The 21188-nt window shown below is 37.8% G+C and overlaps 1 protein-coding gene across 8 annotated transcripts; it reads right to left on the minus strand.

The window, feature by feature from the left end:
* Positions 1 to 10217: 10217 nt before the first annotated feature.
* LOC109038157 (uncharacterized) lies at positions 10218 to 18919 on the minus strand. 8 transcript variants are annotated; one of them, XR_002009550.2, is made up of 4 exons: positions 18687 to 18919; positions 17578 to 17775; positions 13204 to 13419; positions 10218 to 12294 (listed from the first exon to the last, which is right to left on the minus strand). XR_002009550.2 is itself a non-coding variant. In XM_072301214.1 (3 exons), exons 1-2 carry the CDS (start codon positions 18786 to 18788, stop codon positions 17593 to 17595), a joined length of 285 nt encoding a protein of 94 aa, XP_072157315.1. In that variant the 5' UTR covers positions 18789 to 18911; the 3' UTR covers positions 10218 to 12294; positions 17578 to 17592. The 8 variants fall into 8 exon arrangements, 4 of the variants coding, with proteins under 4 accessions (XP_072157315.1, XP_072157314.1, XP_018908667.2 ...); XR_011899997.1 differs by lacking the exon at positions 13204 to 13419 and adding an exon at positions 13825 to 14027 and having other exon boundaries at positions 18687 to 18915; XR_011899996.1 differs by lacking the exons at positions 13204 to 13419; positions 17578 to 17775; positions 18687 to 18919 and adding exons at positions 13825 to 14027; positions 14691 to 14899; positions 16889 to 17106.
* Between the last annotated feature and the right edge of the window lie 2269 nt (positions 18920 to 21188).

Below are 21188 nucleotides of genomic sequence, written 5' to 3' on the forward strand. Positions count from 1 at the left end.
AGCTATGTTTCATTGTTAGGACATCTATAAATGTGTAAAATATCCAATACTATTGAACTGTCAGCGTGATGATACAAAACCAAAAACTGCAAATCTTTGAGTTGTGTTGCCTGAGAGCTGCACCAATCCGTTCCGTAATTTTCATCGCAAAATGTTTGAAGCCGGGAAGGAAAGATCTCGGTCTGCACTCCGTCATTTTTGGGAGTGCTGCAGAAACCTCGAAACATTGTACCAGAACCCTTAGTAAATTACAAAACGTCATTAAAATCCTAAAACATGGCTGTATTAACATGGCTGAACGTAAAAATTATCATCCAGCATCCCAAGAAAATTTAAGAACCATAGACGACCTTGATGAACATCATTCACGCAAAGTTGTAAGTACTTTTAAAATGAGTGGAAGTATAGTTTTCAAAATCTTTTTTTCCCCATTTAAGTACTCTCCGTTTGTCCAATATTTTATTTCTTGAGAAAGCAGCGGTAGTTTACCTCTTGAACCGCGAGTGACATATACCTTCGCTGCCGTGCTAAGAAGAACGCCGTGCGAACATTCGAGAGTTCCTAAATTTCCTCCGATAAAAAATGTAGTTCTGACGATATTCATGCACGTTTTTCTTTGAAATTTTCAGATATTTCAGATTAAATTGCATACAAAATTGTCTACAAATTTTGGGGGAAAATATTTACAATTCGCTCGGTAAATTCAGTTTTTATCGAAGGAATCTTGGCAACGTCTGAAGGCTCATACGGCGTTTTTCCCTGGCACGGCAGTACGCAGAGGAACGCAAATATCACGTAAAAAGAGCATATCAATAATGCAACAAAAACCAAGTTAAAATAATTGGACATGACCCTTTTCAAAAGCACCGATTCAGGTAATAAAATTGGCCGGTGCAATGCGGTTTTCAGGCCTAATGATTTCATGTGTTAAGGCCGCACTTACCCACGTGATGCCCGCTTACTTGAGAGCTCTCTGTATCTTGCAAAATAACTCATTAAAAGCAAGGTAACTTTCATTCCTTGCGGGACCATTTGAGACCGTTGAGCGGCGCGGCGCTCGGATGTTAATGCATCCGCGGCATTTAGTCCGTGTCAAGAAGAGGCTCAGTACCTGTTGATTATCCGCCTCTGTTTTTTTCCTCCTTCAGGTATACGCGCCGGGTAACGCGATTTCTTCGTCGAAGTTGCGAAACAAGCCCAGCGGAGATTCCTCGAGCTCGAGGGCGGTATTTCAATCAATTAAATAAAACAAGTTCAATTTTTAAATTAAAGAAAATAAATCAGAAGAAAAAGGATGAAATGAAAATGGAAATTAATAATAAACATATTTATACACATTGAAAAGAAACAGCGTGAAAAGTTCTGATCGGAAATGAGAAAAAAAACTTGGAGGTTATTGACTTAATGAGGAAAAATTGGCAATAGGAAAAAGATGGAACCAATCATGAAAAACCGTAAAAAAAAAACGCGGGAAAAGAAAAATGTAAGTTGATGGCAGTTGAGTGTTGGAAGTAACCTCACTTAATGATAATTGTTGAATGAAAACAGCTGATAAAAAGACAGCAAACAGTAAAGTAAGATGCGTAGCAACAAAACTTTTCCGAAAAACAAAAAACAAAAAACCCCCACTTCCCCTCATCCAATTTATGAGTTTTTAGGGATTTAAAAATCGGGGACGAACCCCAGAAAATAATTTATAGTTTTCCCGAAGCATTGAGAACAACACCTTTCAAATGAACCAACGCCCCTCGCAATTAGTACAGTGGTTGATTCACAATTTCATTCTATTTTTCAAATTAGATATTAAGATGTGTGATCGTCCACCGAAAAAATGACTCCAGTCCTCGAAAACTTTAAGTTAAGACGGAAATTCTCAAAAGTGTTGAACGAAACCGAAGTTTGGTGGTTTTGAGTTCGCAGTTCAAAATATGTACTCTGGGAGAAAATTAATTCAAATTCTGATCTGGCATGTTCAGTGCACAAAATTATCGGATTGGAGGACAACTTTACGCTCTCTGTTGGCATCGAAAATGAATTTAATCGATTACGATTAATTTTGAAAACAATTCTGTCTTAAAACTTGCTCCTCTAAAAAGTTGCTCTCACACATATTCTTTCTTAATTTTAATTAACTTTTGCCACTTGTAATCTATTATTTATCCTAGGTGACGAAGCACTTGCTTCAAGTCAAAAAGTTTGAGTTGTGATTTTTATCTTCCCCTTTCCCAGGGTCATTATTATGTCTTTATTGATCCATCAACCCGGTTTGAAACTATGTCAAAGACATCCTAACAGTAACTTGTCACGCATGAGCCAGCATGTTACGTCAAGAAGATTCGTAGGTAGGTTCAATTCCCGATCATGCAACTATTTTGACACGTAGGAGTTGTTCTTGCCTATCCCATCAAAATGAAGGCGAAAAATACGACAGGGTACAAAACGTGAATTTAAAAGAGCGGGAACTAAGTGTGTCTTAGTATGAAAGCATTGCTCATCGTTTTTACTGAAAAACTATCCTTGTAATAATGTTATTTGAGATTGGACAGACCATTAACACCTGGTTAATATAAGCAGCATAATATTGTTTCTGGCTCGTTTTAGAGTGTGTCTTTCAAATTGAGGTTCACAAATCAACAGCATATTTTGAATGACATTAAATAAAGTCACTCTAACAAAAATGTTGCCTAATTTCCTCTTATTATTCATTTTTCTAAATGAAAATCAAGAAAATCCGGCCGGGAATTTTGTAACTCCATCGATGGCTAAAAGTTGAAAAATGCGATTCCGAGATCGAGACGCTAGAAAGTCTTTGCTCATCATGTTCTATTTTTATAAAAGGAAAACTAATCGAGAACTTTAAATTTTTTTTTTGTTGATTTTCTCAACTCATAAAAAAAAATCGATCAAAATTGCAGGGATTTAGATTAGTTTTTAGTCAGGGAAAATAAAACATGGGAGATTTTTAAATTTTGCAATTGAGAAACGCATTTATCTATGAATATTATTTTTATTTAATACTAATTTTTGGAAAGTTTCGAGGCATTATGTTGCTTATTTTCGCTAAATAAAAGCATTCGAGAAAACCAGGAAATGTGAAATGCAGTTAGGCTAATTCAAGTCTATACTCTTGATCTCACTAGCAATGACTTACAGGGAAGTGGAATAGACTCTCTCAACCGTTTGATTTTCCAGTGAGAAAAAAATGATATGAGACATGTTCATTAGAGATACAATCAAAACTTATTCAATCAGTCCTATAAGTCTATACCTTCATTACTTGTATGGTAGCAACAACCGATAACCCGTAAGGAAAGCTGTGCGCGTTTCCCAGCTGTTTAAAAGTTGTGCTTGTGGTTTTCCCTTCCTGGACGATCACGAGTCTCGAAACCTTCCTAATCTAGCGTTGTTGAAGACTGGTTCATCACTTGACTTTTCTGCAAAGGCCGGACCGGCCTACCAGTAACGGCTGATACTAAACTGTAAATGGAGTCCAGTTATTGCTCGATTATTCTCTAGACCTTGCTCTTGGAGAGGGTTGCATAAGAGTTATGCAGTATGAAGGAAAAGAAGAATAAGAATAAGAAGAACTAGAAAGAAAAAAAACTTTTAAGGCGATGAGAAAATTCGGAGGGGGGGGGGGGGGTTGAAGAAACCAGAAGCTTGTCTGTTCTGATTTGGTGTATCTCTGTTGGATGAAAGAATGTAACTTCATGCCAAGGTTGCCAAATTGATTCAAAATATTCAATTTTTTGCAAGAGCGTACTTGTTCGATTTTGATCAACATTTTTTTTGTGAGATCAGAAAAAAATCACAGAATTATACAGTTAGACATGCCCAAGATTCTCCTTCTAAAAATCCAATATGTGAGAGGATAGGTAGCATTGAAAGGGTATCCCAGGATAAGGGCACCAAAATGCCCCTCCTCACGGATTTTGAATTTAATGGTCTAAACCCCTTCAGGAGGTCCTAAAAACATGGTTTTGGGCAATTTTAACCTCCTGACCCCAACCACCCCCCCTCCAGCCCCGAAAAACCCATTTTTCGGGGAATTTTGGGGTATTTTCACGTTTTATTTCATATCTCCCGCGTTTTTCAATGAAAATGCACCAAAATTTCACCAAATGTACATCAGGGCAATCACATTCTTGGGTAAAAAAATCAAATTTATCGAAATATATTTAGACTCCGAAAAAAATTCGTGAAAATCGTAAATTTTCAATTTTTTTCAGATTTTAGCGGTTTTAAAAAAAATGAGGACACATACATTTTTTTTTATTGCCTTAAAATGTAGGTAATATACCCAGTTGTTACCAAAAAAAATTTCAAGCCTTCACGCGTGGTGCGTCCCACCGAAAAAATAGTTTTTTTGGCGCCAAAACGGTCAAAATGGCTCTTTTGGCAACGGTTTACTCGCACGCTATCAAGATAGTAACACTAAAATCTCTAATTTTTGGTTTCAATGTTTCAAGAAGCATGCCCTAGTATCGTCAGAAAAGGTTTCAAGTCGATCGAGTCCTTACGCCCCACGTAAAGTACCGGTTTTTGGCGCCAAAATGGTCAACATTCCTATTTCAGAAGAGGTTACTCGCCGTAGGGTGGCCCTTATTTTTGACTTTACGGAATTTAAAGTGCAGAGCCCTGCAAATGGTTTCATTTGATGAGAAAATAACTGGGAAAAAATAAAAATGGAGAAAAAAATATTTTAAAACGCGCCTCAAAGAGCCTAAAGTTCCGAGCGTGGCGTGCGAAGACGCGTTTTTTTCGTCATTTTGCGAATTTTTTTTCTCCCGTTGAAATGTTTCTACGGCTTTGAAATTTTTGTAGGTAACATACTTTTTAGAGTACTTTACGAGAAAAATAATGAAATTTACCTCGCCCATCACACATCATGCGATTTCGTCGATTGTTCATAAACATTCTCCCGGCACAGTTTGCCTGAACGAGTTTTGGCAGCCAAACGAGGCCACTTTGAAGGGGAAATGGGGTATTTTAAAAGTAGCGAGGTAAATGTGTTATTTTTTTCGTGAATTACTATAAAATATGTGATACCTACTTCAGAAAATTTCAAAACCGAAGCAACAATTTAAAGGTGGAAAAAAGACACGCCGCGCGCCGTGCGGGTAGATTGTAAGGGAAAATCGGCAAAATCGCACGACATGGCCTCTTTGATGAGGTAAAAAGGGCATTTTAAATTGGGCGAGGTAAATTTCATTATTTTTCTCGTAAAGTACTCTAAAAAGTATGTTACCTACAAAAATTTCAAAGCCGTAGAAACATTTCAACGGGAGAAAAAAAATTCGCAAAATGACGAAAAAACGCGTCTTCGCACGCCACGCTCGGAACTTTAGGCTCTTTGAGGCGCGTTTTAAAATATTTTTTTCTCCATTTTTATTTTTTCCCAGTTATTTTCTCATCAAATGAAACCATTTGCAGGGCTCTGCACTTTAAATTCCGTAAAGTCAAAAATAAGGGCCACCCTACGGCGAGTAACCTCTTCTGAAATAGGAATGTTGACCATTTTGGCGCCAAAAACCGGTACTTTACGTGGGGCGTAAGGACTCGATCGACTTGAAACCTTTTCTGACGATACTAGGGCATGCTTCTTGAAACATTGAAACCAAAAATTAGAGATTTTAGTGTTACTATCTTGATAGCGTGCGAGTAAACCGTTGCCAAAAGAGCCATTTTGACCGTTTTGGCGCCAAAAAAACTATTTTTTCGGTGGGACGCACCACGCGTGAAGGCTTGAAATTTTTTTTGGTAACAACTGGGTATATTACCTACATTTTAAGGCAATAAAAAAAAATGTATGTGTCCTCATTTTTTTTAAAACCGCTAAAATCTGAAAAAAATTGAAAATTTACGATTTTCACGAATTTTTTTCGGAGTCTAAATATATTTCGATAAATTTGATTTTTTTACCCAAGAATGTGATTGCCCTGATGTACATTTGGTGAAATTTTGGTGCATTTTCATTGAAAAACGCGGGAGATATGAAATAAAACGTGAAAATACCCCAAAATTCCCCGAAAAATGGGTTTTTCGGGGCTGGAGGGGGGGTGGTTGGGGTCAGGAGGTTAAAATTGCCCAAAACCATGTTTTTAGGACCTCCTGAAGGGGTTTAGACCATTAAATTCAAAATCCGTGAGGAGGGGCATTTTGGTGCCCTTATCCTGGGATACCCTTTAGTCACGTTTTTTTCAATGGGGGAAACGACGAGCAGAACTAGGGAAGAACCATTGTGCGAATATCTTCCTGTTGACAAATTTTTTCCGAGGAAATCTTTATTTTTTGAGAAACTTTCAGCCGCATCAGATTAAATTGCAAATATAATTCTCGGAAAAATATACAAGTGTTCAAGAGATTTTGTGCCTTATATCAAGGGAGCTTCGGCACCTCTTGAATGTTCATGCAGTGTTTTCTTTTAATACAGCAGTACCAGGTACCAGGTACTAAATTTTGGTATCGTGAGCATATTTTTCTCGGTAAAAAGAAACAATAATGGTTCTTCGTGCCATGTATGTTGAAGTCAAGCTTTTATTTACAATATTTATCCTATTCAAGGAGTGGGGATCGAACAGACCCCTCTCCTTTTTGATCAAAATTCATCGCGAACAAAGTATCGAATAAATCGGACGTATTTATGCTAAAAAGAACTATGTGCATATGCGGTTTGTGTGCAACATAGTTCCTTTTAGCATAAATACGTCCGAATAAATTGTCGCCCCTCGAAATGGCGTATCTAAATGTCCACGTGAGCCTTGTTTTACACATAAATCCATGATTTTCGGGGCTCATGCGGAAATCGAGATACGCCCTTACGTCAGACGAGCGGCGAAATATCTTTTTGCGTCATTTATCTTGATAAAAAAAAATAGAGGGTCCTTTTAATTTTGATAAGCAAACACGCAACAGTCGCATCAATGTCCCACGTTGATCGACTCATTTTGGTTGAGAAAACAACGATTCAGATACGCTGAGGGAGAAGTAGTTTTGTTGCAACGTTGCAGAGTGAATCGAGTCAATAGGGGAGGTCGGACAAAATTTGGAAACTTTGAACGCTTATGACTCTATAAGCGTTTAAAGTTTCCAAATTTTGGACAGAATCGTTTATACACAATTTTGAAGTTTTAAAAGTGGTACCACTGGTATTCTCGTGAAATTGTCTATACTTTAAGCACATCTTGAAATGTAAAATGTGACGATGTAAACACCAAACTTTGCAATTTTATAGTAAAATATTTCATATCTGGCCTCTCCTATTGACTGGATCCATTGTAAGTAAACACCAAAATTTGCAGTTTTAGTAAAATATCTCATGTCTGCCCTTTCCTATCGACTCGATTCATTGTGCGTCGCCGGAAATCAAAGTCACAAGTTATGCTTTTAAGCTTTGATCCCTCAGGCGGCGCGAAGTGGAAGAATTATTCCGAAGCCGTTCTAAGTCCTTGATTTTTGAAGGAAATTGGGGGCGACAGTTTGATCTCCTTTGAGCTTTTGAACGCCGCTCGCTGCGCCACTATCCGCACTGTTAGACATTAATAATTTCCTTTCTGCAGTCGCTCACTTTTCTGCCTAGCTGTGTTAAGGTAAAATGAGTGGTTTTTTTTTATCGACGGCTAAAGAACAATACAATACCGTCTATCTGTAAAATGGCGATTTTTCTGGACGAAAAAAATACTTCGCCGTTTTCGTAATTTTGAGATTAGATCAGCATTTTTTCACACATTACAACGTCATTACAGTGCTCCCATGCGAAATTGGCAAAAACTAAAATAGGCAGTCAGCTTTCCTGGTTTTAGACTTTAGAATGCGGAAAAATCGCCAACCCATTTTTGCCAAAATTTTCAGTCGGGCGGTACTGTTCTTTAACCATCGTTATCCCAGGGGTGCGATGTGCAAGCACGTGTGGTTTTGTTTTTGTTTTTCCCCCTTTTATTTTTATTATTTAATACGTAAGATTTTGCGAGAAAAGGAACTTTCGTCTTAAGTAGCTCAATCAGCGCGGCAAATTTTACCAAATTGACAGAAGTATGGTAAATGCTTTCATTAGTCTACTCGATTTGACTCAGTGATACTGAAGAGTGAAGATAACCAGACAACTGAAAACACTTACCATACTTTTGGTGCCATGCGATTAGAATTACGGTCTTTGCTACCATAGAGTCCGTTGGTGATTGCCATAGATACTCACATCACCGGGGCTCAAACCATCCTTCTCAATGGTACATGCGCAAGATAGTTCGCGAATATAAACAAAGACTTTCAAAAAAGTTATATTAAAAGAAAAATAATCATAGTAAATCGCGAAGCAAAGCGACTTACCTCCGCAAGCCTTGTAAAAATCCAATCGGGATACAACAGGACTCCGAAAAAAAATCCTCAGTGCACTACCTCGAAAATTATTTTCGAGGATCAGCCAGAGTTCGGACACAAAACCCTCCCGAACTTTGCGCACAAGATGAAAGTCAAACAAAACAACCTATCTTCAACACTCCACCTTCGTAGCACTTCCGAAAAAAAGAAAAACAATTCCACTCAGAGCCCACCCTACACCGAAAACATCTTGAACGCGAAAAACATAGCACACGGTGTGGGGGGGAGGGGGGTCGCGTAGCGCTGATCAACGTAGCGAGCGAACGGCGCTTACGGACTAGATACGGACCGCGGACTACGGACTGCGGACTGGACCGTACTGATCAGGATCGGTTCCCAGCGGACCGCGCCAGCCGCGAAGCTGGAGAATTTGATAACTGTATCAGACACATCTCTCTCGGTCCATCCGCGTTTTCTTTCTTTCTTTCTGTCTTTCTCCTCCTCCTTCCCCCGACTCCCGACCATTGGTCAGTCACTCTTCAGTCATTCTTGACCAGCTCTTGTCCATCCATTGCAGTGCCGCGCGCCGTTCGGTCAGGATCAAGAGCAACAGTGGTCATTGTTGCCAATTGAATTAAATAAAAATACGATACCTAGTAGAGGTATAATGTAACTTGCGTCCATGGTACTGGATTCCATGCTCACCTGGATGAGGAATAGTTTTTTGAAAAATCAAACAGAGCAAAGCGTCCAAAATCGTGGGGTGTAGATATTCCCTAATATTAAATAAACATGGAGTCCAAAAATTTATCAAGACGACCTTAGTAAAGTATAGACGAAAACAGTGTGCTCTAGTAGAAAAGTGTGCGGTGGTTGCGTTAGGTTACGTTAGCTAAGATTAGGTTACACTAGCTCAAGTTAGATTAGATGAGAGAGGTATGCTATTTCCTGTTTGATGACGAAAGAATGGACATTAAAATTAAGACGGTCTTCTTGCTATTGGACTCCACGCTCAAGCAAAGAAATGAAAAGTTCAGTGATGAGCATGGAGTTCATAATCTTGGACGAGATGAGTAGGCAATACGCCTACACCCATGATCGAATAGTTATATCGTTACGCCTGCCGTAAATGAAATCAAGTATCGACGCCTGCACGCGGAAAAAAGGGGTGTTACCTCCGATTGCAACGTTGCACATTTCTACTCAGGTTTCATTTTTAATCAATTTTTTTTTTTTAAAAAAAAAAAAAAAGCTGCACATAGTTCTTCGGAAGTTTCCGAGAAATTTTCGGAATGATTAAAAAAGAATACCGACAAACAATTTCGACGCGATATTTTCGTTCGTTCTGGTTTCTTTTTATTAAAGCAAATTAATTTTACGCGAATCAAGTCTCAGATTCCCTGCATCATTTAAACATCGTCCGAGTCTCTGAATCGTTGCAATTAAGACACACATTTATCCTTTAATTTCGGCAAAAACCGGGCAGGGACCGTCAAAAGAAATGACACCTGGTCTCAGTTTTACGGCGATTTTAGCGTCGCGCAATCCAGGGAAGGGGCGCAGCGCAGTCGAGTGTCTAGTCATCTTCACAGTGTGATGCGCCTTCAATCCAGTTAGCGGCAATGTGTCTACACCCGTGGTCGAATAGTTATCTCAAATAACTCTCGTACTGCGTTTGGTGCAATGCGAGAAGTATTCATGCAGTCTTGTAGGCGTTTGACGCCGAGCGCGTTGTTTGGCGCAATGCGTAAAGTATTCCTGCAGTCTTGCAGGCGCTGATCACACCGTATTTGGCGTGATTATTCGATCTCGCGTTGTGCTTCGACGCCGTATGAGCATTCCAACATTGCCTCGTTTCTACCGATAAAATATTTTTTCTGGGAAAGGTTTGAAAACGAAAATTTTTATTTTTAAATTATATATTGGCTATCAATAACTACAGAGGATCTAGTAGGAAAACAGAGGTGACATCAAAATTATAAGGAAGAGTTCAACATAACTTACTGCGAGATAATAAGGTCTGCAAAATTACAATACAAGGCCAAACACCTGAAATAGATAACAAATTCTGCATTAAGGATGCTTCCTAGCCTACCTCGAAAATTGAAGGCGAAATAACAATGCTCCTTCAATCCTCTTGCTTTGTCAAATCTGATTTCTTCAAATTTTGAGTCAGAATACAGAGAGAATTATAATTTCATCTAAAAAGATTTCAGGAGTCAACTATTGGGATCAAAGATAATTTTTTGGGGCATTATTATGATCAAATCCACGCTGACGATCAAAGCCACGGCCTTCAAATTTTGATGGAATAAATTGATTTTTAACACTTTTGCATAACATTTATGGATCAAATTATATGAAACTCGATATTCTGAAGTAACTTCAAGGGCTATTCCCAGGTGTAGTCAGGGAATAATGCACAATTGACATGTTGCTAATTTTTAAAATATATTCCCTGCAAAGCTTATCTCGGTTTTTGCACCCTTAGGTATGAGTTTTTCGTCAAAATTGAGTGAAATTCTTGAAAGTATCCTTGAACCTAAACTTTCATTTAATTTGATACATAGGCGTTGCCAAAATGTAAAAGAAACATTTTCTCAAATTAAATCTTTGAGAGTGAGCGGATTTTTAAGATTTTTTGGGGGGATAAATAATTATTTCTGGCTGAAAAAACTTACTTCCATATTTTAAAATATAACTAAAACTAGAAAGATTTCCAAAAACTTCTGAGTCACAGTCTAAACTGCCAAGGAACTCAACTTCATTTTCAAGAATAGTTTGACGTTGGCTTATTTTGAAATTCAGCCTCTAGCGTTTGTTTACAAGCAAAAACAAATACGCATCTTACAGGATATTCAACGAGGCGCATAACTCGGAACTAATAGTTTTCAAAGCGTTATCGTTATAAAAGTTTCTGTTTCACCGGCCATTTCCACTCTCCAGTACGGAACGATGCGCTCGGTAAATCAAAACTTATCACAAAATACAGCACCAACCGTTCTTAGCCATCTCCTCCAACCGAGTTTCTCCTCTTTGACTTCCTCGTCTCGATCGAGGTTGTCAAAAATGTAAGCATGAATGGACGTATTAATGCTAAAAGAAACTATGTGCACAAGTTTTACGTGTGACACGGTCCCTTTTAGCATAAATATCTGTAATTGGAACTCACAGTTGGATTGCATTTTGCAAAAAGGACCAGAAGCATTGCAATGATGGAAAGATTGTGCAACTTCATTCTTTGCAATAAAATTACGGAAATCGTGGAAAAATATGAAATTTAGACGGTAATTTTGTCTTAAATTTACAGTTTTAGCGAGTAAAATAGAAACTGCTAATGGATAATCAGGTTTTTCCTCCAAAACAACAGGAGGTGCACAGTCTTTGCAACATTTCAATGCTCCTTGGTTCCTTTTTGCAAAATGCAATCCAATTAGTAGACGGAAAATTTGTCGAGAGGTTTAAAATTGAAGAGGCAAGCCGCAAGAGATTTAAAAAAATTGAATTTTCCTGTGAAATTGGACGTATTTCGGCCTCACGGAACTATATGCATAATGACGTGAGCCGAGCCCTTTAATACATATGTATATTATTATGAGTCTAAGGGCTCATGTCTTTAATGCACATAGTTCCGTTTGGCAGAAATACGTCAAACTGATTCTGTGTCCTCTTCATCATACTACTTTTTATAGTGTTTAGATTAAAATGTATGCATCGTAACAAAAGTAAATGGCAGTATAGACACTGTAATTAAACGTATCAGTATGAAATGACTGATCAACTGTATGGCACATTGGTTTGATTTTTATTTTTGTCCGCGAACCATTTGCGGAGCGATTTTCGGTCCAGGAGATCCCTCCAACTTTCCAACCATTCAAACTCATGGCTGGAGTAATGTTCACTATTGTCTCTGTTGCAAGCACCGTCCACGCATTTCCAGAATGGGAACATGCAGCAGCTTGCACTCAACCGGCAGTCCTGAAACACGAGAACATTAATATGAATGGTCAATTTACCCTACCTAGTGGTCGTCTTGACAGTGTCGTCAGCTGAAAAGTATGGGCTGTGGAATCCGGCGCAGTTCATAAGTTACGTAATCCTTTTGGGGTTGTGTGAATGTATCCATCAGCATCAAGCATCAGCGCAGGTAGTGTGGAGTGGTTTAGCTGAGCGTTACGCGATGAATTTTTTATGTAGCCTCGCTCAATTCTCGGAAATTAATCGATAAAAAATGTTTAAACTGAGGGGCTTGGTGGACAAGGCGCATAAGTGCAAATTTTTCTACTTTAAGAGTTTAAAATGTCAAAATTATTTGGACACTTGTGATAGGAAGGAAGTTTAAACTAATTTTTTGATGTTTTAAAGTTTGATTTTAGTTGTGAATTCTTAACAGAATATACTTTCAAACTAGTTTTAGCCGAGAATGTGAACATCTAAATTTTTTTCAAAAATTGCACTCACGCGTATTGTCATCCAAGTCCCTCAACTGTATACCTTAACTCCAACTATAGACTATAAATTGTCAGTCCTGAAATTGGTCTTGAAGTCCGAAGTGCACAAATACAAAGACGCTGTACCACAAAGACAACAAATAAACGATTGAAAAATTATGTGTAAGGCAAGTTTTTTATTTTTATTTTAACCCCATCGATTACATGCAAAATTCATTTTTCTGGTTATAAATTGCCTCGTTCTTGCTTTTTCCTCTTTTATTGTAATAATGGGCCATTGTAACAGCCATCAACTCGTAATTGGAGAGAGCTGTCCGATGCAGCGCATTGTTACGGAGAGTTACAGGAGGTCGTTGCGGTCGTTTTTTTAAATTAAATTAAATAATTAAATACACAGCATGGAGAGGCATTAAGAAGGATGATGTCAAACTTTTACCTCAGTATTTGTGTTCGTGTAGTTTTAGTCTGAGAGGGAAGAAACAGCTTTTGATTGGCCAAGGACAGATTTTAGTTTGCTTTTTTTCCGCTGGATAATTCTTTCCATGATCTCATTAGCTTGCATAGTATTATAAACATTCATTGCGTAATAACAAGAGCCTGCTCTACATTTAACCTCAGGGTTTTCACAACATTGAAAGTGGAACAGGCATCTCTGAAATAGGACAAAATGATTGTCAATGATAAGTTTAAGTAAAAGTCAAAGTTTTTCAAACCATCCATCACATTAAAAATTTACCTCCCATAGTGCAATGGTAGAAAAAATGTCTTTCACTTTGATCTGATCAGCAAAATTCGTTTTGGTCTGTTTCAGAGAGTCGGTTACTGAAATATTGTGGTACCACCACAGCTTCAAATGTTCTGGTACATCGAATTCCGAGTTGCAGTTATAATCACTTTAATTTATTTTAATCTAATAATTTAGTGGTATTAGTTTATGAAAAATTTAGGTTTTAATACTCCTGAGCTATGATGTAACAATTACAACATTATTACAACACATTATTCCACCCATGCTTCAAAAAACGGGTTTCTTTATGCCATCGAAATGGGAACTCACTTTCTATTCTTAGCTTCTTTAAGATCGTATTCTTCGTAGTCCCTTTTTATCGATTCTCGTAAATTATTATTATTAACTAATTTTTCCATGGCGTCGGCGGCTATATTCTCCAGTTTAACATTAACTTCTCTCGGCTGTACACACAAATTGGCTCGACAGACTATTGGTGGGTGGTTGCAACACTCCCTAGACTGATCACACGCCTTAAACACACAAACAAGCAAACAGACAGTAAACAATCGTACATTTTATTCAGTTTTTTGTGAAAAATGTCTATCGTCTTACCATGCAATTTTTATAAGAGCCAAGTAAGTAATGAGAAGAGCAAGGATTCTGGTCAGATGGCCGGCTTTTTCCTAAAAATCAATGCGGATCAATTTGGATTACTTTTTTATCTCTTTACTATCATTCTCGGATGGACATAGTGATACCGTGCCAAGAGGAAACGCTATATGAGTTTTCAGACGTTTCTAAATTTCGAATCCTATGGAATGAATTTCCGAAAAAACTTGCGAATATTTTTTTTCCACTTTTTCAAGGCTTTTAAAGGCAATTTAATCTGAAGTATCTGAAAATTACAAAAAAAAATATGCACAACTTGCCTCGAAAATTGATACTTTATCACGAGAGATCCGGCAACCTTTGAGGGGCCATACGGTATTTTTCTTTAGCACGGCAGTAGGCTCCTAAGGAGATGAGCCTACTTTATTGATTGAAAATTTCTTAAAATATTCAATCTAACGCAGATGAATAAACGCTGAAATTTTCAAGAAATCACGATTATAAAAAGGGGGGGGGGGGTCTTCGACGTCGCATACCAAAATGCATGAACTTTGAGGTGAGCCATCGCTATTTGTTTGACTTACGTTGAATTTCCTCCGTGTTCACGTTCAATATCCTCCTGAATGGCTTTAATAAGCTTTTGCCTAAATGACCATTCTTTGTTACTACGATAGACTGTCTTTTCCATAGCATTGTTATACCTACTGTCAAACGAATTCAAAGAAAAATAACAAGTGCCCGCACGGCAGGCGATAACAGGATACGTACAGCATTCCCGATCATTCGTGCATGCCTTCAACACACAAACATCAACGGAAAATTAAAACAGTCACAATGTCACATTTATGAGCAGTATATGAATTCCTCAGAAACACCTCTTACACTGGCATTCATGTGTCTGAATTGTTCAGTCATTCATGGGCGAAAGATCTTTCAGAATATTCTTCTTAGTTAAAGTGTGGAAGATGCCTGTGTAAAACTTGTGATTGATGTGCGTGTTGCATATTCAAAAATTGAAGGCGTTTTGGCTTTACATAAAATAGAATGAGTTGACTGTAACGCCTTGATGCAACAATTCGTGTTTCACGGATGTGCGTGTTGCATGTTCAAAATTGAAGGCAGTTTCTCACTCTTTCAGAGATGCATGGGACTTGTCAGTTGCAGCACTCTAAATACAGAGTACCTAAATAGGGAGAATTTCACAAGTAGTGACACAAGGCTGAAGTATCTAAGGCGAGTAATTGAATCGGTCATTCTTAAAGAAACTTAAGCGCAAGAAATGAAAACCTGAGAACCACATTGGAAACTGTGGTAATCTACCCATTTTAAATCGTAGATCATATAATAATGTGATTTAATAATTTATCGCTTTAGAATTCCAGAGCTCTGAACTTTGGAACCAGTCGATGTCAATGTTTGTTTACGGTCTTTCTGGTATTGTATTTTGTGGAACTTAAGTCTTTCTTTAGAATGACCCGTTCAAATCGGTGACTTTCTTGATCTAAGAATACTACCTACATTGATTGTGAGTTGATCGAGGCGCTTTGAGACAATTATTTGTGTTCCACGGATGTGCGATTTGCATTTTCAAAATTGAAGGCATTTTCGCTTTTCTCACATGTTCAGAAATGCATGGGAGTTATTGGCAATATTTTTAGCACCCAAATGACAGAGTGCCTGTGTAGAGAAAATAAGTATTGCATCTCAATCCACTGACTACACTTAAATAAGTGCCGCTCTCTAATTGGTAACTAATTTTAAGCTATTATGGATCGCCTGATTTCTAAATTTTGAAATAAATTCTGAGCAAAATTTAATGGATATTTTTGCCGAGAATGGAGAATTTGCAAGGGTCTGAAATTTGATGAATTTCCTGTTTAAGTGGAATCCTCTGAGTGAACTGAACACGAAGATACCCTTGATTCATAAATTGAGCAATTATTAGAGGAGATATGACAAAATAACCGATTCTGCTAAAATACATGTGTTTAAATGGGAAATGCCGCCAGATGACGTCACAAGGCGGCACATTTTCTCACTTTTAAATCAATTTTTCTCCAATTTCCCATGTCAGAAAAAAATTATGAAAAATGTTGCGAACTCAGCTCATTAGGCACTTTCAGATGAAGCAATAAAAAAATTGCGTGCAAATTCTCCATTGTCCTTTTTCAGTCGGTCCCACTCATTTCGTCTTTGATAAAACGAATATGAATTTGAATTGATAGCTTTTGTTCATCCGGATAAAGAGTTTGTAAAAAAAACTTGTAATTTTTTGGAAGAACTCCTAAAATAATTTGGTAGAAATTAATTGTACACTTAAGTCACGCAATCTGTGAATTGTTATGAATTGTTTTGATTTTGATTTTAACACTATTAAGTTTCATTAAAAATCGCGAGGAATATTCGCCAGAAATCGATAAGTGAGAGGCTTTCAAGGTTGCGTATAAATTACAGCTAAAATTAACGATCGTCATCATTTCCAGACTTTAGACCGGTCAGTCCGCGAGGTATCTGTCTAGTTTATAGATTGAGCAAAAACATCGGCCACCTCGAAGTTTGAGCAATTTTGTCAACGGGGCGCAGCACATAGAATAGTAGCACCAACCAATTACTAACAATTAAACGACAAAAATTTGCATGCATCTTCATTGAAAATACTCGTAGTGTAAAACACATAATCTCATGAAACCCCAACCTACAGCCGTATAACAACATTTCCGTGGTTGTGAACGTGGGAAACTGAAAGTCCCTCGGGAGTAGTACACAAAACGGTGATACTCACGCTCAAGAGAGGGACACAAGCACTGGAACTGTGAGTCAACAGGAAGAGGGTGAGAAAACAGAACTCCAGGAGGCGCAAGGGATGATTGCGAACAGGGTTCATCTTACGAAATAGATCGCGTGAAAGAAACTCGATAGCGGAAAATTCACCGACTCAAAGGCTGAAGGCCTTTATGGCACTCTACTCGCCATCCCGCCGATTATTGCATCGCTCGGTGGGCCTGTCCTGTGGCTCTTCAGCTTCCCATCCCCTCCTCCCTTCCCCCTCCCCCCTCCTCTGGTAGGCGCGATTTCATTGATAAAAGTGTCACCCATTCATGTAACTATAACGCCGTTCAATAAGCCGATTCGTAACCTAATTATGATTTGACCTTGTTCTAATGCTCGTGCAATAGCATGCATGAATTAAATACACAATGTTTTCAAAATAATTTTAAACATTTTTCGACAGAAAATATTTTTCCCCCGATTTGAGTTCTTCCGTTTGTTTTAATTATTACTGCCCTTTTTAGAGGTGTAAATGGCCTTAGATGCTAAAGCACCGCTTTAAAATAAAATTATTTTACTACTACTACATGGATGTGATAAATTATTCACACTTCTAGCAAAAAAAAAGAAAAAGAAAAAAAGAACAGCCTCTAAAACTGTATTAAAATTGCTCAAAAAGCGCACGCGCAAATTGTCACTTACGTTCAATCCTAGGATTTATTTAAATCTTGAAGTATTCGCTTTCATAGATTCTCTTAAATTACTAAGCCGAACTTGATATTCTAGGTATTCGGTGATTCGATTCTCCACGCCCCGAACCGCTGCAATCGGCTTGAAACAAACATTGGCACGACAGATAATATCGGGATGGTTGCAACACTCCAGAGACTGAACACAAGCCTTTAACAGAGAAAAGAACAGAGTTCGATGAACACTTTAGTTTTACCCAAGTGAAATATTCATATCCTTGAAACCAAGTAGTGTGATCAATTCTATAATTGGTCTCAACAGACTGTGCCAAGTTAAGAAAAACTGGGATTTTCCTTCATTTTCATTTTTTTGAGGGGGAGAGGGATAAGAGTCTGCTTGATAATCAAAAGAAATAATTTTCCAAAGAGTAAATTTGAATAAAACTGGAATAGGTTTCAGTGTATCTCACACTGAAAAAAGTATCACAATCTCAACTATACTCCTGGCTAATTTTGGCGCCCGATATAAGATTAGTTGCACTTGCCAGAGGTACGGTTGATCTAACCACACTTTTGGCAGACTTAACCGTACCTCTGACTGATGCAACTACTCTTGTATCTGGTGCCAAAATCAGCCAGGAGTTTAATCGGGATTGACACTTTTTTTCCCTCGACTCTAGAAAAATCTAACTGGGGGCTAAGCATGGACTTGAAACGATATGATTAACAGTTGCGCCATTTTTACAACATGGTCATTGCGTAGATCAAAACATAAACAGATTTGGCAAATTTATTCGGGACCTACCTTAGGAGTTGTTTCAATGTATTTTCTGATAATTTTTTTCCTATCATTGCCTATCGCATAAGAGTGCAAAAAGCCGCTCAGGTTTTTTGTGTGTGTTTTTTTTTGGTTAGAAAAATACACGTAGGTATATTTTAAAATTTAGAAAATATCAAGGATCTATACGTTGTTTATCGAATCGTTCAGAGGTGTCATGATTCTGCCTATTTTGACATAAATTTTGTTGCTTTTTCCTTTTAGTGTATTTTCCGAAGAAAATACACTATTTTTTAGTGTATGGACTTAAAATCCCTGAAGGATGCATAAAAACATGTACTTACGCCGAAGAGCGGGACACAAGCTGCATTGGAGCTATTGATCAACAAAAGAGCCAACAGGCTGAATTTCAAAAGTCCTACCACATTATGGCAAACATGGCTCATCTTGAGAGAATACACGAAAAATACCCGATACGAGCAGAATGTTCTGCAACTCAACGGCCTAGAGCACTCTCGGCACTCCACTGTTTATCAACATCTCAAACATCTGCCACAGTTATTTTACTATGTAACTTTTCATATTGATTCCCCTCCACCCCATCCATTCATAGTAATGATTTTGTAGATAAAACTCTATTACGGCAACCGCACCTAGAGAACAGCAGGAGATAACCGTCAAAGACTAGCAACATTGCAAAAATCTCACTGCATCTAGAGTTACCATCATATTTGTACGTATTTCTGCCAATCGGAACTATGTGCATTAAGATATGAGCCCTGAGATCCATAAGAATATGTCCATAACAGGGCTCACGTCATAATGCACATAGTTCCGTTTGATAGAAATACGTCCATTTATCGATCCTAAGCTGCCACGATATAAGAGAAAACGTCGTATGAGCCTTCAGACGATACCAAATTTCCTCAAAGGAATCACTAACTTCCGGAAAATTGGTACACATTATTTCCCCATTTTTTCAGAGAATTTCGTTCATAACTATCGAAAGTGTCTGAAAATTTGAAAAAAAAATTAGGCATGGCTTTCCTGATAAAAATAAATATTTTCTGATAGGAAATTTGGCAACATTCGAATGTTTCCACGGAGTTCTTCCTTAGCATGGCACTAAGGGCCCCCACGGGGTTTTATCGTCGTCACTCTGACGTAAGGGCTTATCTCAATTTCCACGTGAGCCCTGCGGGCCGATTATTATTAACTGATAGACAAAGGTATGGACAAAGAAGACATAGGGAATATGGAGCGATCCTATTGGTTGATATGGTTGGTTTCTATAGTTTAATGAAGAAAATGATGATGGACTAATTGTCGAGTCTTTGGTGGGTTGCCGTTAGTTAGTCTATTACCTACCTCCTACGTCCGTTTTGCCACCCCCGCTTCCACAAATAGGATCCCTCCGAATCTCTTTTGTCGTCTTTGTCTATAGCTTTGTCTATCAGTTTCAAAAATCGGCCCCCGCTGTTCTCTTAATAACTGGGCGTATTTATGCTAAAAGGAACTAATGTTACACGCAAACCCTATGCACATAGTTCCTTTTAGCAGAAATACGTCCATTTATAACTATACACTTTCAGGGGCTCATGTGGAAATAGACAAACGCACTTACGTTAAAAGAACGGCGTTATGTACACATTCTCTCTATGAAGGTACTCCAGAGGTGGCACATGTCATCGGATAGACAAATACACTGCATTTGACAATGGGGAGCCACTACCTCTGGCTCATCGATAAAATCACGTATCTGCAAGAGAGAACCAATGGCTTTTATGTTGTTTCCAAAATGTTGCTAGGAACAGTGATTACTCATTGCAAAATGTTTGTCATTCAAACTCACAAATATGAACGGATCTGTATAAAAGAGCCTTATTTTTCAAGAGAAAATTTTCCTTAAATTCTTTGCAAATGCACGGGGAAAGAAATTCTGAATGTTTTGGCGCAAGTTTGGAAAATTTTGATGTTAAGGTACGTTTTGAGATCTATTTTAAAAATTAAAAAAATAAATAATAAATAAATAATGGAACAGACGTTGGCGGGAACCTGATTTTAGTTAATTCACAGGAATGAAGTTAGCCTGTTTGAAGTTTTACATATCCAGCCTCATCTATCCACTTTTTATTATATTCTTCCGAGTGTTTCAGGATATGCAGTTGGTATATCTTTATTTTCGTTTACTTTTACACACATGTCCGGAGAAAACGTGTATAAAATTTTTTTCCGTTATTTCTCATATTTTTTTAAAATAATGCAGATCTACAGATTGCTCCAAAGATTGAAGCCTCTAATTTTTTTTAAGCCGAGGAATGCCATTACGGACAAAAGTCTAAATTATTGACGTCAAAAATTTTGCACCGATAACAAAACATCGAATTTTAATCTGCAATAAAGTGAATCTTGGTTGCGATGTTTCAAAATCTTTGCTCCTGCTTTATCTCTAAAAAGGAGATCGAACCCAAATCATTGATTAGAATTTTCACAGAATTTTCTTTACTTGACAAGAAAAATCACTGAAATTTTCAAAAAAAATGGTGTCAAGTAGTTTTTAATGTAAAAAGGTATAGCAGGAAATGTGCAACGATGCAAACCTAGGTAAGCATTTCTGCAGTTTCAACATCGCCATACGACTGTCAATGGAAGTATTGAAGCTCCCCCATAAAATTCGAGTGTAACCTTTGAAAGGCATTTGAGACTAGTGGCTATTGGTTGAAATAATGCGTCCATTTGATTAAAAAAAATGGAAAATCTTTTTAATACTGATTACTTTACCGATGGAATGAACCCTACTCACGAACTAACTGTATATTTTCCTAAGAATTAGAAGAAAATTGTAG

This window comes from Bemisia tabaci, chromosome 6 (genome assembly GCF_918797505.1).
Source record: "Bemisia tabaci chromosome 6, PGI_BMITA_v3".
NCBI classification, from domain to species: domain Eukaryota; kingdom Metazoa; phylum Arthropoda; class Insecta; order Hemiptera; family Aleyrodidae; genus Bemisia; species Bemisia tabaci.

Coding starts and splice junctions, on each gene's coding strand:
- LOC109038157 (XM_019053122.2), bottom strand. CDS start 16,990: ATGAACCCTGTTCGCAATCATCCCTTGCGCCTCCTGGAGTTCTGTTTT. Junction 14,028..16,888: donor CTTGTGTCCCTCTCTTGAGC/GTGAGTATCACC, acceptor TGTGTGTTTAAG/GCGTGTGATCAGTCTAGGGA.